This window comes from Enhydra lutris, unplaced genomic scaffold, assembly GCF_002288905.1.
Source record: "Enhydra lutris kenyoni isolate GAN:26980312 unplaced genomic scaffold, ASM228890v2 scaffoldscaffold6, whole genome shotgun sequence".
NCBI lineage: Eukaryota > Metazoa > Chordata > Mammalia > Carnivora > Mustelidae > Enhydra > Enhydra lutris.
This window is the reverse complement of record NW_019154090.1, coordinates 7515174-7542001: the sequence shown is the minus strand read 5'-3', so window position 1 is coordinate 7542001 and position 26828 is coordinate 7515174. Positions and strand designations below refer to the sequence as shown.

The 26828-nt window shown below is 40.0% G+C and overlaps 1 protein-coding gene across 1 annotated transcript in view; it reads left to right on the top strand.

Annotated features, from left to right (window-relative positions):
- Positions 1-26828, top strand: part of LOC111141588 (docking protein 5) — a 154805-nt gene that overhangs the window by 73486 nt on the left and 54491 nt on the right. Inside the window, exon 3 of the mRNA XM_022494253.1 lies at positions 26644-26758. Coding sequence (XP_022349961.1) covers positions 26644-26758 — 115 coding nt within the window. The remainder of the gene's footprint in view (positions 1-26643; positions 26759-26828) is intronic.

The following is a 26828-nucleotide window of genomic DNA, read 5'->3' as shown; positions in this document are numbered from 1 at the left end:
TCTATGAATAATTTTACTTTTTCAAGATGAGTGACAACTGGGAGGCCATCTAAGTGGAAGGAAGACCGTCTACTGTTTTTGAGACCAAGCCAAATGGTGGGGTGGGACCTATGCCAGACCCAGATTTGGGAAACCTGCTTTCTAATCCTGGCTTTGCCACCAGACACATATGACTGTTGTGTCATATGTTGTTGCTTCACTTGTGTGTAAGGGTGATCTCTGTTAAACGATAAGCTGAGGCATATTAAACATTTTAAGAGTTTACGTGAGCAAAAATTGATTCAAATTGTGCAGCACCAAACTGGATGTGGTAGGAGTCCCCCACCTAGAGGAGTTGGGGAGGGACTTTTATGGTGAAAAGGAGGAAGCAAAGTAAGGCAGTTATTGATTGGCTGTAGCTTAAAGCCTAGTTATCTGTGATTGGTTGGTTGTCCTTAGCATTTGGACATCATAACCTTGAGGCATTTATAGGCTCAGGATTTGGTTTTCTCCCATAGGCTCTCAGGGCATGAGAGCCACATTGGTCTAATGGTCTCCTTTTTTAATTAATTTAACACCTCCAAGACAAGTCCCGTCATGGTTTCTCCATCATCACACATGGCTGAGCTTGCAGGATTCAGTTCACTTTGGGCCAGAAGGACAGTTCTAACTGATCGTCTAATAGAGTGTTTCCCAAAATGTATGCCAGAGACTGTGAAAGAGGAGGGTTCCAGGAGGACGAGGGTTCTGTGGCCAAAGAAGTTTGGGGACTGCAACATTTCCATCCATTCTTTTTTCTTTTTTTTTTTTTTTTAAGATTTTATTTATTTAATTCACAGACAGAGATCACAAGTAGGCAGAGAGGCAGGCAGAGAGAGAGAGAGAGAGGAGGAAGCAGGCTCCCCGCTGAGCAGAGAGCCCGACATGGGGCTCGATCCCAGGACCCTGGGATCATAACCCAAGCCGAAGGCAGAGGCTTTAACCTACTGAGCCACCCAGGCACCCCTCCATCCATTCTTGAGAGTCATAATCCACCGTAGCTTATCAGAGGCTCTAAGGAAGCTTAGAATCTGGACACCTGAGTAACTTTGAGTCAGCATTTCCACAGTAACGGGGCCATGGAGCTCCCTTTTTTTATATCGTGTGTTCCATGAAGCAAAGACATTTAATTCTGAGGAACACAGTTGTGGATATGTATGTTACCTTGTTTATTATCTGTCCACTCGGCCTGTTGTTATTTCAACAGTGAGCATCTGGGGATGGTCATTCCTACTCTACCGAAATCACAGCATTAACTTATGTATCAAATGAGTACATGTTCATGAATGTATCAGAAAAATGAGAGACGCTCTCACTGCGAAGAGTAATCACCATTATTATTTTTGTCAGAGTAATGTGTTCTGTCATTCTGTCCTTCTTAAGTGAGCAGGTCACTTTCCAGCTCCCCAACCCATCGTCAGACCTTATTCTTGGTTTCTGCAAAAGTAGGGTTCCAGGTTCTTAACAGTAAGTTAACATCTTAAAAATTATTTCTCTGAAATTTCCACCAGCTTATCACTTTTGTCTGTTTGTCTGGGTCAGGGTTAATGTTTTCTATACTAATGACTCGTTCTTGTTTACTTGGCTTCTCTCTCTTCTAAAACTTTCCCTCTTGTGATGGAGCTGTCTATAATAGATCTTTTCAAAATCTTACCATATATCAAAGCATCTTTTTTCAATATTCACTCAACAGCTTTGGAGTCATTCCCTCTTTGTGCAAGAAACTACCTACCAGATCCTGTTCTAGAAGCTGCCTTCACTTGGGCCAGTGAGGGCATGCTTCTTCACATCCCCACAGATTAAATTGTAGGTTATTACTTGGAAGCTTTCCCCAGATAGTAAATGCTTCCATACTCACATTTCTTAGGTAAAGGTAGAGTGGATAGAAGGGGTTAACTATGGTATCCAAACTACATTTTCCTGTTTTAAGTACTCAAGGACGTAAAAGTCTGCACCATTGTGCCAGAGGCTCCTGAAATATGTTCAAAATTGAATGAACTATCTTTCCTACCTGAGCTTGGTCCCTTTCTCTAGTTCCATGCCTCAGTGTAAGGCACCAGATTCACCTAGATTCACCCTCTTCCTTACTCCCTCTCTTGTCTAGTCCATCACCATGTTTGCTCACACTCTTGCTGTTGATTGGATACCCTTCCTTCCGTGGTCCATGTGGCAGACATTAATCAATCCTTCAGAGTCTCTATTATGTCTTTCTGTCCCTGTGACTCTTCCTGACCCACCCCAAGGTAGCCTGTCTTCTGGGCACCTTCTGCCTGGATGCACTGGTCATATTGAAAGCAGTGATTTGTTTTCATGCTGGTGGCAGATTCTGTCTGGTTGGTGCTGACCCCTTAATCATACCCTTTCTTCCTTGGTGATGGGCAGCTGATTTTTAGCTGGACACAAGGCTACCCAAGGAAAAGACCCCTATGTAGTGAGGTATGACCAAATGACTAAATCCTGGCCCAAGTGTAATCAGGGAAAGTGATATTTCCTTCATTTCTTTTTCTTTCCTTTTGATTAGGAAATGGACATTAGCCATCTTGGCCCACAGTATGGAAAAGACAGTGGGTCGAGGATGGCATAGCACCAGGATATGTCCCATAAAAGTGTAAAAGAAGATGTTGAGGGCTGGTCTGTTCTCCCTGACACCTTGTGTCCTCATCTGGTTCAGGCTACAGTAACAAAATATCATAGACAGGTGACTCATACAACAGGCAGTCACGTGGTTCTGGTGGTTATAAGTCCAAGATCAGGGTGCCGGCATGGTCTGATTCTGGTGAAGGCCCTCGCCTGCGTTTCAGATTGCTCACTTTTTGGTGTGTCCATATGTGTTGGAAGGCATGAAGGAGCTCCTGGATTCTCTTCTATAAAGGCAATGATTCCATTCATGAGCACTCCACCTTCATGATGGAATCACTTCTAATACCATCACGTTGGGCATTGGGTTTCAACATATGAATTTTGTGGGGACACAGATACTCAGTCTGTAGTACCACAGAACACCAGGTAAGCCCTAGACTCTCTGTTTCTCTCATGTGACAGGAGTAACTCCTGTCGTATTCGGACTTCATAATCTTGGATTTTCTCTCATGTGCAGCGAAGAGCTGATGAGTTTACCCTCGTTGGTAGAAACAATAGAACACATTTTCCTCATTGCCCAGTGCACTCTGGGTAGGGAACTCCGTGACCACCAAGAGGACCTGCTGTGATCCTCTCTGTTGAGTGTGATTTCCTTGAAGGTGGGAACTGTGCTTTATTCAGCTTTACGTGTCCTTGGGGCCCACCACAGTGTTTGGCACAGTGACTGCTTTTGATCCCAGGGACACTGAGGGTACCTGGGAAATTATCTGTGACCTACTTATACTAGTACCGCATAGTGGAAATGTTAGGAGACCCTTTGGTATTTGGAGCATAAAAAGAGCTGTGTGAATCATACCAAAGCCTCTGTCATTGGAAATCACTGCATGGTTTTGTCCTACAGAGAAGACTGTCTAATAATAAAGACAGCCCTGTCACAGTTGTACGGATATTTAAATTTTTTTTTAATTTTTAATTTTTTTAAAAGAATTTATTTATTTGACAGAGAGAGGTCATAAGTAGGCAGAGAGGCAGGCAGAGAGAGAGAGGGAAGCAGGCTCCTTGCTGAGCAGAGAGCCTGATGTGGGGCTCGATCCCAGAACCCTGAGATCATGACCTGAGCCAAAGGCAGAGGCTTAACCCACTGAGCCACCCAGGTGCCCCCAGATATTTAAATTTTTAAAAATCTATATAAAATAACACACAGGATTAAAAAAATCAAATGATACTGAAGGGCTTATGATAAAAATTAACTCTTGTTTACTTCATCTCTCCCCTCCGATTGTGGGCTGAATTACGTATGTAATTCCTGTGGCTATGGCCTTATTTTGAAATAGGGTCTTTGTAGACGTCATCAGTTTAGGATGAGGTTACTGGGTTTGGTGTTCTGGTAAGAAAAGACACAGACATACTGGGGAAGATGGGGGCAGAGATTGGAAGGATTCAGCCACAAACCAGGGGATGCCAGGGACTGTGCCTCGGCCAGAAGCTAGGGGAGAAGCCTGGGACAGAGTCTCACTCAGAGCCTTCAATAGGAAGCACTCCCACTGACACCTTGATTTGGGGCTTAGGCCTGCAGAGAGAAGACATTGCTGATGTTCAGGACCCCCAGTTTGTGATGTTTGTAACGGCAGCCCTAGGAAGCTCATGCACCTCCCCAGACCTAATCAGCACCTTCGTAACTTCCTTTCATTTTCTTGGTAGCTGTTTCTGTAACTCTAAATGATATGTTTATCTCTCTCTTATTTTGTCAACCTCCTACATTATGAACAGATTCACCACGTTAGGAAGTCAGTGATGTGGCTCAGGTATACAGTCCCTCACCGGCTCTTTCCTTTTCCTTATGAATGGTGGTGATTACATTATTTTAAAAAACTACCGACTATATGTGCAACATTCAGTAATACACTTAAACGTCTGTGCCTTTTCCCATTAATGCTGGGAAGAACTTCTTGACACACAACCTCATACGATGAAGGTACCGTTGCCTCTACCCTTTGCTTGTCTCTGCTCCAACTTGCTGGGTTTTCTTCGCTTTCATATTATCCAACTCCAGATTATTGCTGCCTTGGAGAAAGGGGAGCCCACGGTTGTCACCCATTCCACTCTTTCAAGGGAAACTGGAAATGCAGATTTTTTTGGTGAGAACTTCTAACATGTAAATGTATTTGTAAAATACAGCACAGATCAAAGTCAAATGTCTCTCTGGGTTGCACTGACTTGTAGGCTTTCCCACCCCATTTTTTCTTCTTTTTTTTAGTCTTTAAGTTACCTCTTGGGTAATAGTAGAAGGAGAACGTCATCATCTTGCAGGAGTCCGCGTGAGACCGTGTACTTAGTAGGTTGACTGTAGCATGCATAAACTGCAAAAAACTGCCATATTTTGTGATGAATATAACATCTTACTTTCTTTCAGTTATTTACATTGGGCTTATGTGTGTGTCTATACATGCACACACACACATACACACACATACATACTCACACACACACATATGCATGCACACACACACATACACACACACACACACACATGCATATATGCATTGTGATGAGGAACTTCGCAACACTTCAGCTACAATAGTATTTTCATCAGAGCCACACACATTCATCACGAGGTATTATTTTAGTCCAAACACCCATTAAAACTGTCAAAGATAGGTTTATTCCGTATATGGCCCCTACAAGAGTAGAGGAAGGCAAAGAGAACCAAATCAGAGAGAAGGAATAAATCTATCAGGTAGTACAACCATGCGTGATTCAGGACTGAAGGTGCCGTCAATCCAAATTGTTACACTCAGCATGCTGTCTGCCCTGGGCATTGGGTCCCATATCACCTGTGAGTTGTAAAACAAGCTGGTTTCAAAGTGATGGCTCTGAATTTTTTTTTTCTTGAGGCTTCCTAACACCCTTAAAATCATAATTAAACCCATTGCCATTACCACAAACAAAGGCCTTGAGTGATTCTGTTCCAGCACACACCTCAGACTATCTCATGACACTCATCACCTTGCTGAACTTTTGTTCCACCTCAGGACATTTGCATCGGCTGTTCCTTTGGTCTACAAAGACTTTCCCATGGTTTCGTTTCTTATTTTATTTTATTTTATTTTTTTAGATTTTACTTATTTATTTGAGAGAGCGAGAGGCGGGGAGCACAAGCTGGGGGAGTGGCAGGCAGAGGAGAGCGAGAAGGAGTCTCCCCACTGAGCAGGAAGCCCAATGCAGGGCTTGATGCTAGGACCCTGGGATCATGACCTCAGCTGAAGGCAGACGCTTAACCACTGAGTGATCCAGGAACCCTCTTACTTTAGATATTAACTTAAATATCATTGCCTCAGAAAGGCCTTATTTGAACCCTCCATGCAAGTCTGAATCACATTTCTTATTAAATTCATAACACTTAACACTGTTGAAAGTATGTCATTCATTTATTTCTATACTTGTTTGCTGCTAGTTAACAGTACGCCTCAGGAACACACAGACAAGATCCTGTCTTGTGTGTTCAGCTCTGTGTCCTCAGCATCTTTATCAACATAGGGAATATAATAAGCATTCATTAGATGTTGGTTGAATTTGTGGTAGAAGGGAGAATACAGTACGCCATAGGTTTTGGGACAGAAAGGCTGTCCATTACGCTTAAATTTTGTCTTAAGTTCCTAATCTACAACATGGGGAAAAGATAATAAGACTAGCCTCCCAAGGTTGTGTGAAGATTTTTTAAAAATAATGTAAGGTGGGCACTTTATACTCTGTAAGCCCTTTGGAATAAATCATAAATAACGTCTTTAAATAAATGCATGTGCTTTTGGACAGTACCATTTAATCTAGAGGTTTTCCTTTGATCATTATAATAGCTGATATTTATTAAGGCCTTACTTTGTCCCAGTAAGCACTGAACAAAATTCTTCAGATATGTTAGTTCAATACAACAGCAGTTTTATGAAGCAGAGAGTCTTATCATTCCCATTTTCCAGATGAGGAAGTTCAGGATGAGTGAAGTCGAGGCACATGCTCAAGATTATACAGTTGGGCAGTGGCAGATTTAGATCTGGAGCCTAGGCATTCTGGCTCCAGAGCCCACATTCTTAACACCCATGGCACACTGCCTCCCTGCTGTAGAGTCTTTAGTTCAAGTACTTTGTTTCACTAGCCCAGCATTTAAGTGCATAGAAGAGCTGTTCTCACGGAAGCAGGAGTGGAGGTTGGAGTGAGGAAGAGAGATGCCCACATTCATTCTTCCCCCACTGGTCCTCATGTTCCCAGAGGCTCATAGAGATATTCCGGGGAACACATTTGAAAATCATCTGTTTACATTTTTCAGTGTTACATTTTATTTTGAGATAATTGTAGATTTATATGCAGTGGTAAGAAATAACACAGAGAAAATGTGTATCCTTTATCTGGTTTTCCCCAGTGGGAACATTCTGCAAATCTGTAATACAGTATCCCAGCTAGGATCCTGACGTTAATACGATCCACTGATTTCATTCAGATTTGCCTGGGTTTACCCATACTCATGTGTGTGCGTGTGTTTATTTCTGTGCAGTTTTCTCACCTGTGGGCTTAGTTAAGACAGAGAAGGATTTCGTCAGTGAAAATATCCCTCGTGTTTCCTTTTGTAATTACATCTCCCAGGTCCCTACCCAGCAGGCACTAACATGTTTTTTATATTTTTTTTCTTTTCAAGAATCATGCAGTACATAACCTTTTGAGATTGGCTTTCTTCAATTACCGTAATTTCCTTGAGATTGATCCAAGTTGTGTGTATCAATAACCCTTTTTATTGCTGAGTACTATTGCTTAGTATGGATGACCACAGGTTGTTTATATTCACTGATAGAAGAACATCTGGGTTGTTTCTAGTTTTCGGTTATTACCAATAAAACTTTTATTTCTCTGGGATAAATTCCCGAGAGTGCAATTGCTAGATCATATGGGGTTGTATCTTTAGTTTTATTAAAAACTGCCAAACTGTTACAGAGTTGCTGTGCCATTTTACATTCTCACCAGCAACATATGAGTGGTCCAGTTTTTCTGCATCTTCACCAGCATTTGGTGCTGTCACTGTTTTTTTTTTTTTTTAAGTCGTTCTGTTAGTGATGTCTAATGTTGGTTTTCATTTGTGTTCCTTAATGGCTAATGATGTTGAACATATTTTTATACAGTTAACTTACCATCTGTATATTTTTTTCTATGAAATATCTCTTCATGTGTTTTGCCAATTTTTAACTATTGAGTTTTGGAAGTTTTTACTTTATTTGTTTTTGGTTTTGAGGTTTTTTTTGTAGTTTTTTTTTTTTTAAATATAGTTTAGATATGAGTCCTTTGTCATATATGTGGTTGCAAATAATTTCTCCCATTCTGCAGCTTATCTTTTCATACTCTTAACAGGGTCTTTTGCCGAACAAAAGTTTTAATTTGGATGATGTCCAGTATTTGAATTTTTACCTTTATAGAATATGCTTTCATATCAAATATAAGAATTCTGCCTAGCTTTAGATGCTAAACGTTTTCTCCATTTGTTTGTTTGTTTGTTTATTTGTTTTTCCCCAAACATTTTATAATTTTACGTTACACATTTAAGTCCATGAATCACTTTGAGTTTAGTTTTTGTATAAGGTGTCGGGGGTAGGTTGAGTTTCATTCTTTTTACCTATGGATTTCCAATTACTCCAATGCCATTTGTTAAAAAGAAAGAAGTTTTTCTTTTGGCATTGAATTGCTTTTGCACATTTGTCAAAAATCATTTGGGCATATTAGCATGGATCTGTTCCTGGATTCTCTATTCTTTTCCATTGAGCCAGGTATCTATCTCTCTAGTAATACCATACCCTCTTGATTACTGTAGATATGTAATAATTTTTAATATTGGATATAATTATTCTTTTGTCTTTTCATAAAATTTTAAATAGAGCTGATCTGTGTCTATAGAGAACCCATGTTAGGATTTTGAGAAGAGTTATATTAAACCTGTATACCTCAAATTGTGGGCAAACTAACATCTTTTCTGTATCGTCTTTCACTTCATGAACATGGTATGTCACCCCATTTACTTGATTCTTTTAAAATTTCTTTCATCAGCATTTTGCAATATTCCACCTCCATATCCTGTGCATGTTTTGTTAAGTTTATACCTGATTATTTCATTTAATTTCCATGAGGTTTGAAGCACTTTTGGTTTAAATACTTAACTTGTGTAAACCAGTCATTTCTGACCTAGGACCTGATAAAACAATCATGTCATTTAAATGACTTTTTTCTTATCCCACAGTTATTTGACTTATCATTTGAAATGATTAATTGTCCTTGCATTTTGGATAGAGTCCCCAGTTTTTGAGAGTTTATGAAAATTTAATCTGCTTACTCTAACACTGTTAGTTTGTTTGACTTAGTTATATTGTTAAGAAACACACATATACACATACCAAAATAAGGATAAGACAAATAGAACATTAAGCTACAAAGTTCATTGATTATAAATACTTCCCCCCCACCCATGCATATATATTACATGAATTTCTTAAAAGCATGTATCTTTAGGACTTGATCTATATAGAAACACTTGACTATAATGGAGGTGCATACAAAAGCTCTCAATAAATGGCATCAAAAGAAAAAAGTGGGTTTTCTGAAGTTGGTGAAAAATTAGCCAAATGGTTTTGGATGTGGAAGAAATCACAGAATGCTGTTTGCCAAATGAGTCACTAGTGAAGGAGATTTGTTGTTGACAAAGGATGGAGATCCACTTCCTCCATCTAAAATTTTTTGGCAGATTTCTTCCTTTTGTTTTTCTCGTCCTCTTTTTTTTAAGTTATAAACATCATGCAGTAACAAATTTAAACAATTCTGAAGTGCATGGAGTAAAAGAAAAGAACCCTATCCTGGACCCTAGGCCCAGTCCTTAGAAAAAAATACTAATAGATTGTGTACTTTTCAGACCCTTTTCTCTATATATACAATGAGAAACATATTCACACACATACACAGATAATATTTTTAAAACAAAAATGGAGTAATTTATTATATGCTACCCATATTGTGTTTAAGAAGATTGTAAATACAGATTTCCCCAGGATATTCACTCCTTGTGAACCTCAAGTCCTTACATAACTTTTAGTAGGAATTCCTTTCCCATTCAAAATATTTTGGTTTCTGAGATAAATGTTTTGGTTTATTGTATTTATATAATATATATATATTTGTTTATATTTATATTTATAATATATTTATATTTATAATATATTTATATAATATATATGTTTATATATTTATTATTATAAAATATTTTGGTTTATGAGATAAATGTTTTGACTGTAATTTCAAGCCAGTAATTAGTGTTTACACCTCTTTAATTTAATAGCTCAGCAGTACACTTAAATACTGATAGACCCTAATCTGTTTAAAAATACCCAAATCAGTGGACTAAAGGGTTTCCAATATTTTGCTAATACAGATTCTATCACAGTGGAAAACATGTGCATCTGTCTTTATGTGCTCATGCTCTGATCTTTTTGGGAGAAAAGTCCTAGAAGTGATATTTTCGGATAACATCTCGCACCTTTAAAATGTTTGTAGCTCCTGCCAACTTGTCTCCAGATAGATTATCCAAAAATGCATACCCACTGACAGTGTAGGGAAGTGCCCTTCACTCCAAATTCCTTCCTATCAATTTCATGGTCAGATTTCCCAGTTTAAGCACCTTTTTTGGTGTGTGGGGGTTTTTATTTTCAAGGAAGACGCAACAAATGGATCATTTCAGTTATTTCCATGGACAAATAAAGATCCCTTCCTCGGGACAGTCCAAATTTATAACTCAGACAGGCACTAGTCCAATTTATTTTAAGTGACCAAGGGCATGTAGGTATTTTTGGAAAGAATGGAACCATCTATATGGGGACTGGGATATAACTGTCTAGACTGGTTCTTTCTTAAGAAATCTTTTATGAAACATTTATTTAAACTGCCACGTTCAGGGTCCTTAGGGGAAGCTAGTGGGCAGGGATGTTTTGGATGGGGACTTTTGATTAGAACGGAGCATATCTCTTCTTATTTGCCTGTCCCTGCTTCCCGGCACTGTAACTTCAAACCATGGGTGCTTTTCCGGGAAAGACGATATTGAAAAAGTTAAAAGGTTTGGAATACGCCATAAGAGATTTTTTGGAGATGTGTAACAGAAATGTTTATTAGGGTGTTTTCAAGTACTTTGAACATTTTCAACAGATAATAATAATGTAATAACCACAATAATAATAGTAGTTATTTTATCAATACTTAAGAAAACATTATGGACCCAGAAATGGATTGTTTTCATGTTGCTTTTATTTTCAGAGACAATCCACAAAAGTTAAAGGGGCTTATGCCTCTTCATTTTCAGTAAGATAATGGCCTTAATTTTTTTTTTTTTTTTTTTTTTTTTTGAGAATGAAGCAATTTGAAGCTTCCGCAGAGCTTTTCCATTTGCGTATACAAAGTGAATTGCTTACTTAATTCATTCAGTCCCACAAGGGGAAAAATAATTAGGATATAGCCTACAAAAGCAGAGCGGAAAATTGCCTTTTAGGTAGTGGTCTTGTTTTTACTCTGTAAACATAAATAAATCATCATCTGTAAATTACCTTCAGCAAAAGGAGGAGAAAAATGGGAAATCAAATTCTTGTTTTCCTAAATGGCTTTTGACTTTGCAGTACACAATATACTTTGCAGTATATTAAGAAATATACTTAATATTCCCACATAATGTTGACTAATTGCATAATTCTGACAGGAATATATCAATTCCTCAAGGGAACTTATGCATTTTTAAAAACCCCATTGTATTAATCTCCCCTTGAAACACCAGAAGAAATTTCAACCCTTTTCCGTCTGGTTCCAAAATAATCCATTTGGAAAATTGAATTGTGCAATTTGCGATTGTTTTCCAAGTTGTTAATGCAAAACTATATCGGTAGCAACTTAAACTTTTAAAGTGTGCCCACTTTGTTAATTGCTGGCTGTTAAACATGTATTTCCATGAATGCTATCATTTATGATAAATAACACATCTGGAGCATGGCTTTAAAGAGCCAAGTTAATTTGGCAGTCCTTTTTTGGGGGGAAATTCCTAATTGGATGGCATACTTAAAGATTTATCTGAAATTGGGGGGAGTGTTGAATATTTCTTTCCTTTGATGGAGTCATAGTACTTTGTGTTTTTGATATGCAGAAAACTAGAAACCAGGAACTGCATAGTGGCCACGAAGCTCTCAGATCTCTCCTTGTCTTCTCTCTCCTCGTGGTCTGACGTTGTTGTCACTTACTGCCTGGTGGTCTGCTGGCCTCCCCAGGCCTCACCTTCACCCTCAGGCCATGCTCCTATCCTTCCCGTGCCCGCCATGTATGGGCAAGCCAGCTGCTCACAGCTGATCTCCAAGGGTTGCCCTTCTCCTCGATTCCACATGAATGGCTCTCTACCCCTACTTTAATGGGGAAGAAACAGACATAAAGGAAATATACAAGTAAAAGATATAGTATGTTGATATGACTGATAAATGCTAAGGAAGAAATTAAAGCAGGGAAAAGGGATAAGAAGTATGGAATGAGAGTTTGCAATTTCAAATAGAGTAATCAGAAATGGTGCTATTAAGAAGATAGAATGTGAGGAGCTGGAGGTAGGGCAGAAGGGAGTCATGGAGGTATCTAAAGGAAGAGTGTTTCTAGGCAAAAGAAAAGCAAGTACCAAGTGTTCCTGCTTGAGAGACTTGAAAAGACCGTATAAATGAAATGGTTTTCAGTTGAGCTTTTAGGATAAGGAAAGCAATAAATTGTGCACTGCCTTTATTTCTGTAGAGTTGTATCCCTTCGTATAATGATGCCTGGCATTGCAGTAGACTGTATTTGCAGAGAGATGTTTAGGAACACTCTGAGATCTCCCAGGAACTGTCCATTAGATGAGCAGGACGTAGATGGATACCTGTGCAGTGTGCAGCTTTATTTCTTCCAGTCATGGAAGGAAATCCATTTCCCTTAGAGGAACCCAGAATCTGGGGGTGGAAAACACGAGGTTGGAATTTATCTTGAGAAAAGTGAATCAAAGTTTGTTCAGACTGATTTTCAGGCCGCGCCATCCAACATAATCAGACACTGGAGCCAAAAAGCACACCACCAGCGAGGTGGCCTTCTGTCGTTTCCTGTGTCGGTCCAGGAGCTGACCGCCTTCACCATCTGCCTTGAGTCTCTGATGAAGGAAGGTTGCCTCATTGCAAGCAGAAGATTTGACATCTCGATAAGATGGTACGCAAGTGCCAATGAAGGCTTGAGAAGCAAAGAATCACCAATATCCCTTCTCAGCAGGCACTGGAAATATAATCTGAGTGGACTCCTGTATTCACCTGTGCATGGTTTTCGTAGATCCAAACTAACTATAGTGAGGAGTTGGCGGTTGGGCTAACAGTTGGCTGGTTGTCCCTGCAGAAATGCCTAGGACGAGACTGATGATGGTGTCAGGTCACAAATGGCCTGGTTCTCTTCTTATGGAAGCTACCCGGTTGTGTACAGCAGCTCAGCTATTGGCATGTCGCCGTGGAAGAGTAAGGATGAGGATGCTCGGTGCGCCTGGGTGGCTCAGTGGGTTAAGCCTCTGCCTTCAGCTCAGGTCATAATCTCAGGGTCCTGGGATCAAGCCCTGCATTGGGCTCTCTGCTCAGCAGGGAGCCTGCCTCCCCCCTGCTCTCTTTCTGCCTGCTTCTCTGCCTACTTGTCATTTCTGTCTGTCAAATAAATAAATAAAATTTAAAAAAAAAAAGGATGAGGATGCTCAAATGTATAAGGAGAGTACGGTAGGCACTTACATCAGCTCGACAGACACAATAAATTCTTGATAGGTGAGCTTGCTCCCCTGATTAAACGCAGAAGTTACACAATTTTGAAATAATAGCTGAATAAGAATAGCGACTCTAGTAATATCTGTGATCTGTGCTTCCAGATTATTTTAATAAAAAGCAGAATGGGGGTGGGAACAGTAATAGCTCCCTCAATCAGTATTTATCTTGAATCTGGCAATCATAGAATATGGGCTTAGGGTAAGAGATCAATTATTAAGAAGAATAGTGTCTTTAAAACTTTCATTGAAATCTAATTAACATGCAGTGTTATGTTAGTTTCAGTTGTACAATATAATGATACAGCAATTTTATACATTATTCTATCCATCGTGTGACCATCGTGATAAAAAGAATAGCATTTTGTTTCAGATGACAGTCTTCAGTGGGTGCTGAGATAATGCCTGGACAGGTGGTTGGGGAACAGGACATTCACAGGATACCAAAGTGTCACCCAGCTTAAATACAAATGCAGAAATTGCTATTTTATGAGAGAGAGAAGTGACTACCCCCAGGTGATCAGACTGCACGTCACTAAAAGAGGAGGATTCTGACATTATGTATCTTCTGATATATGATGTGATGTGAAGCCCACAACATCCCTTCCAGAGTATTCTCAACAAAAATGTTATCTGAATCTCATCAACCCTTTAGATACAGCTTCCATTCAGAAGACATGCAAAGGGTAGGAAAATTGAGGTCACCATGGAAAAACAAACCTATCTAGAACATGGAATATTCTACCTGAAAACTGACATGATCTTCTCAAAGTGATAATGTCATTTATAAAGTGTGGGGACTCTTCTAAATTGAAAGAAACTCAGATATAAGAAATGCAGCACATGCATCTTTGTTGGATCCTGGACTGGGTGGTGGTGGAGGGACGTGGGCACAGCTCTAAAAGGCATTTGGGGGACTTTTAGGGAGCTTTGAAGATGGGCTGGTAATGACATAATACAAGGAGTTATTGCCCATTTTCTTAGTTGTGAAAATAGCATTGAGGTGATGTGGGTGATCCCTGGTATTGACAAAAACTATTTGCAAAGTTGTAGGGGTGATGTGTGTTTCTGTCTGTAATTTACTTTCAAATACTTCAACCCAAACCAAGTGTGTATGCAAGTGTGCATACACACACACACACCCTCACATATTTAAATGTAAAGAGAGATGAAGCAAACGAAGTAAAGGTGGCAAAATGTTGATAATTGTGAATTCTAGGTGATAGAGCCCATTGTATTATTCTTTCAGCTTTTCAGTGTTGGAAATATTCACAGTGAAATTTTCGAAAAGAATATGATGAACATAAAATTCACTAAGCAAAAAGCAAAGGGCAAAAGACAAAATTTTTATTTTTAAAAAACTAAACATAAGGGGCACCTGGGTAGCTCAGTCATTAAGCATCTGCCTTCCGCTCAGGTCATGATCTCGGGGTCCTGGGATTGAACCCCATATTGGGCTCCCTGCCTAGAGGGGAGCCTGCTTCTCCCTATCCCACTCCCCTATGCCTGTGTTCCCTCTCTCACTACCTCTCTCTGTCATAAATAAGTGAAATCTTAAAATAAAAAACAAATAAATGGATGAGAAAGAATAAAAAAAAGTCTGGGGCTACTGGGCAGCTCAGTCAGCTAAGTGTCTGACTCTTGATCTCAGCTCAAGTCATGTTCTCAGGGTCCTGAGATGGAACCCCATGTTGGGCTGTGCACTCAGCACAGAGTCTGCTTGAGATGCTCTGTCTTCCTCTCTCTCTGCCCCTCCCCCATTAGTCTTTACATAAATAAATAAAATCTTCTAAAAACAGCATAGAAAAGGACTGAACTAATTCCCAAAATGTCAATCATAGGAACTAATTTAAATTACTTTAACAGCTGTACCCAGAGACGATAGATTAGATAAAAATGTAATATTCCAACAGTATTCTTCTTAAAATCACTTATACATTTCTACCAGAGCTACATCTAAAATGAAGGCAAGCCAAAATTTTAAAAACCAAATGGTCATTCACAAAGTGGAATACCACATAGAGACCAAAACCTCTGAGACATATCTGAGACATATCTGAGTCAACCTGGAAGGACCTCACAGAAGTGAGGTTGGATGAAAGGATGTAGACACGGAAAAATACATATGCGATGATTCCATTTATAAAAAGCTTTTTAAAAGAACTAACCACCCATGATAGAGATCAAAGTCATGATCTTATTTGTGAGCAGCTCTGACCCAGGAAGTGGTGATAGTGACAAAGTGGTGATAGTGACAAAAAATAGTGGTGATGCGTGGTGGTTACACAGGTGTGTAGGCACGTAAAGATGCGCTGGGCTGTCTTCTCAAGATTTCGTTCCTTTACCATGTGTGTCCAATCCACAGGACTGGTACGTAATTTCCTATTCTGGGTGTCTCAAGCAGAATTGCCGTGAGCAGGAGCCCATGTTATAAAGCGTAGTACCGTATGTACCCACAATAAGCAAGTGGTTTCTGAAAAGCTGAGTTTTCTTCAATACTTTAAGATCCAAGTAGGAAAGATGAGTTTAGTTCAGATTATCTCCTTTTAATTTAACAAAGACTTTATTTTTACTTCGTGACACTGTGCAAGATTTCTCCTGAAAAATTAAAAAAAAACCAAAACAGCTGATTTGACTACTAAGTAAAACTGGTAACCAATGTCCTAGTTGATCATTATGTATTGGACTAGGCAATCTGGTCTGCTTTGTTCAAAAAGCAACATTATTGTGTAGCAAGATTTGAGAGGAAATCTCTATGAAAATTCCTGGCCAAAAGAAAATCGAACAGAGGGTCTATTAACTAACTTCTGCTGTGGCAACCATTCCAAAATTGTAGTAGCCTATAGCTGTGTGTCTTTATCTCCTGCCCTTGTTACAGGAGGGGTCTGGCTTGGCTGTGGGTGGACTGAGCACAGCTGGATTAATTTCACTCAGTTGAGATCCATCCATCTGTCTGAATGTACAGACAGATGAGATCCATCTGTCTGTACATTCAGAGATCCAGGAAGGTGGGGAACATTATGCTCATATAGTGGAAGGTTGAAGCTTAAGGAGGGTAGAACTGATCTAATTATGCATGCATTTAAAACATCTTCTTGGACAGGCCTATCAGGTCATGTTCTGTTAGCCAAAGCCAGTTGCATGGCCAAGTCCAAACTCATTAGCAAAGAATCAGAAGGACTGGGGGAGAATGGGTGCTTATGAACAAATAATTCCATAAATGGTAGAAAATGGAGATCACTACAAGGGGCAGATTTTACCTTTGGTCTTATTTTAAATTCCTCCAAATCTTACAGACAGAATTATTTTGCCAAGTCTTATCATTGCCTGATCTGTTCCAACCTCCATACTTAGAAGCACACTTTATGCATCAGAGAACTCCCTATTTAGTGTTATCTTTTACCAGCAGAATTTTTAAGGAACCACTGTCTTCTGTGAATTTTTAATTGCTCCATGATAATTTCTCTCAGAAAGAAATGGCCCCAGGATGTGCAAAATCAGATTAAGCCTGACACTAAGCGGGGCTCTTGAAAGTAAACATACAGTTTCTAGAGAAAAATCAAGCATTTCAAACGTCCTAATATTGACATTTTCAGTAAACTATGTAGATATTTCCAGACTTTTTTGATAGCTACCTGTTTTTTAGCTTCGTTTCAAGAGAAAAATCTCTTGAGCCGGTAAGCTTAAATATATTCTAGTAAATGAAAAGCGAGGTTGAAACTGAGAGGTCACAGGTTAATTTGAAAAGGTAAGCAGACTGGTAGCAGCCCCCCAGATAAACAGAGGTTATTTTAATTGCCTAACTTGGGATCTGCTATTGTTTTAGCATGGAGAGTATATAAAAGAATAGGTAAAAAAATATTTCAAGTCTATTTATATACCATTTTTAACCACAAAATTCAACTTCTTTTCTGCTTTCCAGACTCTTCTATTAGAGATGAAAAAGTGTCTGGACCTGCCTTTAGACCTCTCTTTGGAATAGTTCTTTCGTCCTTTAAATCCTATTTCTCAGAGATATTTCAGATTTTGGTCATGAGGCTCGAAATACTTTATTGTCTTTCTCACGCAGGAAATGCAACCATGACATGGGCAAAAAAGGCAAAAGGAAAACAAGTGATGCCTTTCAGAAGGGTGACCTTTGGGATTTCAAGTGGGAACCAAGCCTTTACCAAGCTTCTGTCACAGTCGGTTGTCATGCTTCTGCCAAGCCAATGGGAGCCATTCTGGATGCCTCTAGGACCTTTAGGTCCATTGAGTCCCCTGCACTGTTGACTCAATAGAAAATGAGATAAAATGAAACTCAGTTTCATACTAGGATTAGATCAATAGTGGTAGGTTTACGGTATTTTTCTTAATTTTCAGTCATTTGTCATTTATTCATTAATGCTTGTTGTCACTGTAACACCTCTATTCATGTTTACTTAATCTTTTGCTTTCCATCGGCTCACTTCTCTATTGAAGTAAATTCACCATAAGAGCAGATTTTCTTACTACCCTCAGCAGAAGGCCAGGACCTCTGGCCATCAACAGGAATTAGCATTTAAAAAGAATGTATGTAAGAATATAATGTTCCTAAGTTCTAACTAGTTTTTGCTACAGAATTTTTTTTTTAATGTGGTAAAAACCACAAAGCGTAAAATCTACCCTTAAAAATCTACTTTTTAAGTATACAATATGGTATTGTCCACTATGTGCCCACTGTTGTACAGCAGATCTCTAGAACTTTTTCACCTTATATGATTGAAACCCTGTGCCTGTTGAACAGCTGCTTCTGGTTTCCCCGTCTCCCCATCCCCTGGCAAGCACCATTCAAATTCCTGCTTCTGATTTTCCCTACTGTGGATGGATACCTTGTATGAGTGGAATCATGTAGTATTAGTCCCTCTATGACCAGCTTATTTTGTGTAGCATGATGTCCTCCAGGTTCATCCATGTGGTCACAACTGATAAAATTTCCGTGTTTTTTTAAGGCTGAGTAATATTCTGTAGTATGCATATACCGTATTTCTTAATTTATTTATCCATGGCCATTTAGGTTGTCTCCATGTCTTGGCTGTTGTGAGAAATGCTGCTATGGACATGGGCACGTATCTTTTTGAGATCCTGTTTTTATATATATTTATATATACGGTATACTCAGAAGTGAGATTGCTTGATCATGTGGTAGTTCTATTTTTAATTTTTTGAGGAACCTCAATCCTGTTTTCCATAGTGGCTACACCAATTTACATTCCTGCCAACAATTCACAAAGCTTCCAATTTCCTTTCTGGTTTTTTGTTTGTTTCGTTTTGTTTTTCTTTAAAATCATGGCCGTCCTCACATGGGAGAGGTGATATCTCATTGTGGTTTTGATTTGCATTGCCCTGAGGATTAGTGATGTTTAGCAACTTTTTATATACCTGTTGGTAATTTCTAGGTCTTCGGGAAAATGTCTGTTCAGGTCTTTTGCTCATTTTTTAAAATTGGGTTGCTTTTTAGCTATTGAGTTGTAAGGGTATTAAGCCCTTATCGGATATGTGGTTTGCACATATTTTCACCCATTCCTTAGGTTGCTGTTCATTCTGTTGATTGTTTTCTTTGCTGCACAGAAGTTTTTTGTTGTTGTTGTTTTGTCCCATTTGTCAAATTTTCAATGTTGTTGCCTGTGCTTTTGTGCCATATCTGGTAAATCATTGCCAAGGCCAGTGTTACGACATTTTTTTTCTTCTATGTCTTCTTTAGGAGTTTATACTCTGAAGACAGGCATTTAAGTCTTTAATCAATTTTGAGTTGATTTTTATGTAGGATGAGGACCCAACCACATGTGTTCACCTGTGGATATGCAGTTTCCCAACTCCGTTTGTTGAAGAAACTCTTCCTTTCCCCGTTGTGGGTTCCTGGCATAGATGCAGCCGCTGAGCTCCTTATTTTTTTCCATCAGTCTGTATGTCTGTCTTTGTGCTGGTTCCATCCTGTTTTGGTTACTGTAGCTTTGTAATATGTTTTGAAGTTCAGGAAGTGTGAAGCCTTCAGTTTCATTCTTTCTCAAGATCATTTGACTATGTATTCAGTGTCCTTTGTGGTTCCGTATAAGTTGTAGGATGGCCTTTTTATACCTGCAAATAACGCAGCAGGATTTTGAAAGAGATTGCATTGAATCTGTAGGTAACTTTAAGTAGTATGGAAATTTTATCTTATTTACTTATTTTTTTAAGATTTTTTCATTTATTTTAGAGAGAGAATGTGTGTGTTAGCACAGGGCTCGGAGGAGCAGAAGGAGAGGGAGAGAGAAAAATCTCAAGCAGACTCCTTGCCAAGCGGGGAACCTGACCCTGGGCTTGATCTCATGACATGAACTGAAATCAAGAGTCAGACACTTAACTGACTGAGCCACTCAGGCAGGTGCCCCAAATGTGGACATTTTAACCATATTAAGTCTTTCATTGCATGAACTAGGGATGTCTTCTCACTTATTTATACTTTATTTAACTTTTTTCAGCATTGTTTCATAGTTTTCAGTGCATAATTTTTTTCTTCCTTGGTTACATTTATTCATAAGTAGTTTATTCTTTTTAACATTATTGTAAATGGGATTGTTTTCTTAATTTCCTTTTAAGATTGTTCAGTATCTAGAAACACGATTGATTTTTGTGTGTGCATTTCGCATCCTACTACTCTACTGAATTCATTTGTTACTTCTGACAGGTGTGTGTGTGTACGTGAGAGAGAGAGCAAGAGAGAGAGACAGAGCTTTAGGATTTTCTACATGCAAGATTATGTCATCTGCAAACAGAGATAATTTTACTTCTTCCTTTCCAATCTGGATGCATATAATTAAAAAAACAATAATACAAAGAAACAAACAATAGAAACCTACCCAGACCCTTCATCCTCCTCACTAATATACATACAAGGATATGTATGTATACAAGCATGCATGTATAAACATTATTTTTTATAGAAATGGAAATAAACGGGTGCCTGGGAGGCTCAGATGGTTAAGGATCTGCCTTCAGCTCAGATCATGCTCCCAGGGTCTTGGGATCGAGTCCTGCATCAGAATCCCTGCTCCGTGAGAGGCCTGCTTCTCCCTCTGCCTCTCTCTTTCTCTGTCTCTCATGAATAAATAAATAGTCTTAAAAAAAAAAAAGGAATTGGGAATAAACCATGTCCACCATGGTGGTTTTTTTAAAAACTATTTCTGTTTTGAATATGATGTTTTAACATTTTATATTTGAAATTACAGTTTGGCTTCAGTTGAAGTAAAGCTGTAAGGATTTTGCTTGTGATGCTCTAACAATGAGTGTGGCTTCAAAGGAATACATAAATCCCAGTAATGGATTAAGCCCTTGCTTTGTTCAGATATGCAGGGACTAATTCCAGGTAGCCGAGTACTAAGACAACATTCTCATTCCAAACATGCAGTTCTCTTATTCATGCATTGTTTTCCTCTGACCGGATAATTTCAAAGGATTTGTCTTCAGGTTTTCTGGTTCTTTCTTCCGTTTGATCAGATCTGTTCTGAACCCTGCTAGTGACTTTTCAATTCAGCTATTCTTCAGGTCAAGACTGGTTCTTTCCCTGTACAAAACCTGTCCAAAAAGTCTGAGAGACTGGCTGTTTTTTCAAATATGCGGATCCCAACCTAAACTTACAAAGGACATGAAGAAACAGGAAACATAGCGCAAAGTAACAAATCTTTAGAAAATGACCCTAAAGAAATGGAAGTATATGAATTACCTGAAAAAGAATTTGAGATCATCATCATAAAGATGCCTCAGTGAGCTTAGGAAAGCAAATGGTGGCCAGATTAAAAGGGGGAGGAATGGAAATCTTTGGAATATTGATCTCTTTAGGTCCCCTGACTTTGCATGAGCTGCACAGCCTTAGGGGAAGGTGGGTGGGGAGACGCCAGGGGGGAGGTACTGCAGAGAAGGCTTATCCTTGAGTGCGCATGTCAAGGATAGGAGGACAAATGTTCTAACATATAAGATACTTCATCCTTGCCAAACAAGTAAATTTCTTCCTCAGAATCTTTGCACTTTCTGTTACTTCTTCCTGGAGTGGCTGGGCCCAGTATTCATATGATTCAGTTTTTCAGATCTTTTGGGTCTCTGCTCATATACTCCCTTCTCTGAAAGGACATCCTTATCCCCTTTCGTAAAATAGGAGACTTCTCCTCTTGGAGCCCACACAGAATCCTTTTTCAAATCTTTGCTTGTCCTTATAGCACTTCCCTATCCCTGCCTGGTGAAATGGTTCTTTGCTTATTTCCTCCCTTTAAATAAGAATAAACAAAAAATAAATATTAATATACAATGAGTTTTAAAAATTTGATGAATGAATGGGTTCCAAGAAGATTCTTGAAGAGGCAATGTGGTTCTCCTACAACTGTGTTTAAGGCACTCCCTCCTTGATGCTGTTACACCTTGAAGAAATTTTTACCTCTTATTTGTGAATCTCTACACAAAAATGACATAATTCATATAGAGTTTAGGGTGTGTCTTTTCTCTTACACTGTGAAAGAAAAATAAAATTTCTGACTACAGAGTCTCAGGAGGGACTTTTCCTAAAATGTTTTGAACTTAGTAAGAAATAACTTCTGAGACATAAGGAAAAGACAAATTCAAACTGAAGGTGACCTGAAGGTATTGCCTCTCCTTGGCCCTGAATGCCCGTCTTCTTTGAGGTCACATTGAGGGTCCAATGCAGTCACTTTTGATGATCAGATATGCTTATTAGCTCCCATTTAAAAATAATACTCGGGGGTGCCTGAGTGGCTCAGTGGGTTAAGCCTCTGCCTTAGGCTCAGGTCATGATCCCAGAGTCTTGGGATCGAGCCCCATATCTGGCTATCTGCTCAGCAGGGAGCCTGCTTCCCCCTCTGCCTGCCTCTCTGCCTACTTGTGATCTCTCTCTGTCAAAGAAATAAATAAAACTTTTAAAAAAGTAAAAAAAAATAAAAATAACATTCATATTATACAAGAACCTGAGACCTTATCAAAATCTATGTTTGCTTCAAAAGTGATTCTTTAGGGGCAAATTATGTCTTTGTAAAAAGAATATTAAAGGGGGGCCTGGGTGTCTCAGTTGGTTAAGCATCTGCCTTCATCTCAGGTCATGATCTCAGGGTCCTGGGATTGAGTCCTGCACCAGGATCCTTGCTCAGTGGGGAGCCTGCTTCTCCCTCTGCCTGCTGCTCCCCCTGCTTGTGCTCTCTTCTCTCTCTCTGACAAATAAATAAAGTCTTTTTTTAAAAAGGGAATATTAGGGGCACCTGGGTGGCTCAGTGGGTTAAGCCTCTGCCTTCGGCTCAGGTCATGATCCCAGGGTCCTGGGATCGAACCCCGCATCGGGCTCTCTGCTCAGCGGGGAGTTTGTTTTCCTTCCTCTCTCTCTCTGCCTGCCTCTCTGCCTACTTGTGATCTCTGTCAAATAAATAAATAAAAATCTTTAAAAAAAGGGGGGGGAATATTAAAAAAAATACATTCTGCTTTTATGTCTTATACAGGTTTTAAAGTGACTTGTAAATATACCTGCAAATATTCTTATAATTTTCACTCTAGCATGTATTTTGAGGAAGGCTTTGTTAATGGACTAGTGCAGACTGCAATTCTTTTGAAAGTAAAGAGTGTGTATGTGGGTGGTGGGGGGAAGGATGTGTGCAAGCACGCGCTCATTGAGATGTGATTCTGAACTGTTACCTTAGACCCTCCTAGTCCTTTGACACAACAGACATAATCCTGCCTGCTCTGTGAACACTCACCTCCCCCGAGCCGGGGGTGTTGGGTTGCTTATAATCTAAACCAATTTTCCAAATGGGTAATTGTGTTCTGACTCATGCAATTCTTCCTACATTTTCTGACCCTTTTGGGTGACATTCCTTCCTCGTTACCTTTAATGGATGTGTAATGAAATGACATATTTCAAAATCATCGCTGTGCCTCAGGTTAGGACTGCTTTTATATAATGTCTCAGTAGAGGGTTCAGAATAAAGGCTGGGGCACTCACGCGTTGCTTCACCCGTGCCCCTCCCCTCCACCCCACACCAGTGAAAAGAAAGAAGTCCTCAAATATGAGATGACCTCCCCGGCTAAAGATTCTCTGGGCTGAAAGTATTTAGGGTCAGTCTTTAGTATTTCAGATGGGTGAAGAACACAGCTATTAGGGTCAGGTTGCCTCATTCAGAGCTTGGTTCTGCCATTTTTTGGCTATGACCTTGAGCTCATGACCTTGACCTTTCTCATCTATAGCTTCTTCAGCTGGAAAATAACTGATAATATTATCTATCTTGCACAATGTTTATGAAGTTCGAATGAGACACATCATGTAAGACTGGTCTAAGCACAGTGTGTGATAAACGGTGCAGGCTCGATTAATGTTGACTCTCAGATGATTATCATTGATTCAGCCCATCAGTAAGTCATTGATAGGTGACTCACGTCTAGGTGGGTGTTGGAGAGATCGATGGATTAATTACGATAACAGATAATAGAACAAAGCTTCGTACAGCATACATGGGAGCAGAGAGAAGGCAATGAGTAATTCACACTGAGGTCAGGGCAAGTTTCCCCAAGGAAGTGGGCCTTGAAGGAAAAGTGAAATCTCCCTGGAGAAAGAGGCATTCACCTTGGAGAGGCTCCATGCAAGTAAGTTTGTGGGTGTGTTTGGTCTTTGGTTCATCAATCCACATATATTCATTGAGTTCTCACTATGTGGCAAGCACCATGTTAGATTCAGGGACACTGTGGTGAGCAAAAACTTAGGGAATTTTCATTCTAGAGGCAAGACAGGCACAAAACCACAGCCCATGTGGCTGTCAGAGGACCTTGAGGGCAAAGATGTCATTAGAAGATAGAGCTTGGAGACTCTGATTAGATGGAGGGATAGGGGGCATCCAGTAGGGCTCTGTGGGTAAGTGAGATTTGAGCTAAGACCCATAAGGTGGGCACAAGTGAAGTAAGGAGAGCGTAAGGAAGGCTCTGTGCCAGGAGAATCGTGGTGCCTGCTAAGGCCTGAACAAAAGCCAGTGTGGCTAGAACTTATGACTCATCCAGAAGGTTTAAGGGAGGAGGCTGGTAAGATAGCTGCAGGGAAGACCACAGAGGGCCTTGATGGTTACCCTAGGGCTTGGCTTCTTGTCCCAGGGCAATGAGAAGTCACCGAACTGTTGTTTTATGCACAGAAATGCTGGTATCAGACTTGTGTTTGAAAAGATCATCTGGATGCCATGTGTTTATAGTGAATTATGAGGTTACATGGAAGTGGAGACACCAGTAAGTAGTTGAGACTATTAGTACTTCTATTGGGGTATTGGCACAAAAATACATAGACAACGAGTAAACAGTTGCAGGACACCTGGGTGGCTCAGTCAGTTAAGTGTCTGGCTCTTAATTTCAGTTCAGGTCATGATCTCAGGATCATGAGATCGAGCCCCACATCAGGCTCCACACTTAGCGCAGAGTCTGCTCAAAATTCTTTCTCTCCTTTTGCCCCTTCCCCTGCTCACAGTCTCCCTCTCTCTAAAATAAATAAATACATAAATAAAATATTCAAAAAATTAACAGTTGTATCTGATAAACTCTGAGGGATTTGGAGTAGCTGGAGAATAAAGTCAGTGGTGTTGAGCTGTTAAAGCTACCTACTGAAGTAGGTAGTGCTGTAGCCAGCTTTGGGGGAATACTGATGTCTTAGTCCATTTGGGCTGCCATAAAAAATACCATAAACCATTAAACCACAGCAATGTAATTCTCACAGTTCTAGAGTCTGGGAAGTCCAAGTTCAAGGCACTGGCAGATATGATGTCTGGTGAGAACTTGCTTTCTGGTTCATGGAAGGCATCGTCTTGCTGTGTCCTCACATGGTGAAGGCAAGAGGGATTTCTCTGGGGTCTCTTTTATAAGGACACTAATCCTGTTCAGTAGGGCTCCACCCTCCAGACCTATCACCCTCCAAAGGTCCCATCTCTTAATACTATCTCCTTGAGGGGTAGGATTTCAATATGTGAATTTTGGGAGCCACAAACATTTGGTCAGTAGCAACTGTTAAGATATTTTATGCCAAGAAATTTGCATTTATAACTATAAAGAGAGCCGATGGAGGTTAGGAAGTAGGGGAATGAAATAATCAAGTTATTTCATGTGTGGAGAATGTTGGCTTCTCCACCCCCCCAACTTCTTGAGATAAGCATTCCTTGTATGTAGAATAAGATGAGAGAGAGTACTGAAGCCAAAGGCTGATGGGCGATATCTTCTTTTCTATAACACAAATAAGGGGAGGTCAAACTTGTTAACGTGCATCATTTATCTTGTAAGTACCCTGAGGCCACCCACGCCTTCTCTCAGGCAGCCGGTCATCACAGCCCTTGAACACAGCCGGGAATCTGGATGTAACTGAAGGAGAGGCAGCCATTTTGGAAACACAATAAGCCAATACCCTTGGTGGGAGGGGGGTGGTTTATAAAAGTGTTAACATTATGAAAGTTTGTAAGGGACCAAGCGCCTGTGGGAGAGAGGAAGGAAGGGGAGCATGTGTGATGGGGAAGGCTTTCCCTATTGATAAGAAAAAGGTGATACTTTGTAGGGTAGCATGCAGACTGTAACAGAGGCCCTGTGAACTATTGAGGAGCTCAGAGTAAGTGAGAGAGACTGGGGGAGCATGGAACAAAACCACTGTCTGTCTTGGAATATAAGACTTGAACCCCGAGTAGAGGGGCATTTGGGGGACTATTGACATTCCATTCCTGATTATCGAAGAGTGACAAGACTCAGTTATGAATTGGACCACCATTCCCTTCCTCCCATGGGGTGGACGGGTATAAGTTACCTTCACGGGGGGTACCCCAAGGGGTTGGAGTATTGGAAAGGCTTTCCACAGAGATGGGGATATAGTTCCGAGAACTATTCATTAGGGAGAATCTTCGGGGAGATAAAAACACTAAAATGAGCTTTCTATCTCTATGAAGTTTTGAGCCCATGCTATTTAATATGCTTTAGAAGACTTAAAAAGGAAGGTCATTCACTAACCTTCCTTGCTGTGTATGAAGGATAAAACAAACATGATTCACAGCTCTCAACAATGCACTTTGCAGTCAAGCAGTGTTCATGCGAGCTGTGCCTTCCACTCACTATGCCTCCCCGTAGTGCGGTGGTGGTGACTGGGCGTGTTCCTTCAGGGAGTGTGATCAGATCTGCACTTGTTCCTTTTCCAGGTTACAGAGCTCAACAACGTGAAGAACGTAGCTCGGTTGCCCAAGAGCACCAAGAAACACGCCATAGGGATTTATTTCAATGATGATACCTCCAAGACCTTCGCTTGTGAATCAGGTTCGTCCGAGGCAGGGAGGGCTTTTGCTCTTCGCTTTTAAGCAGGCACTGGGCACGCTTGTTAATCTTG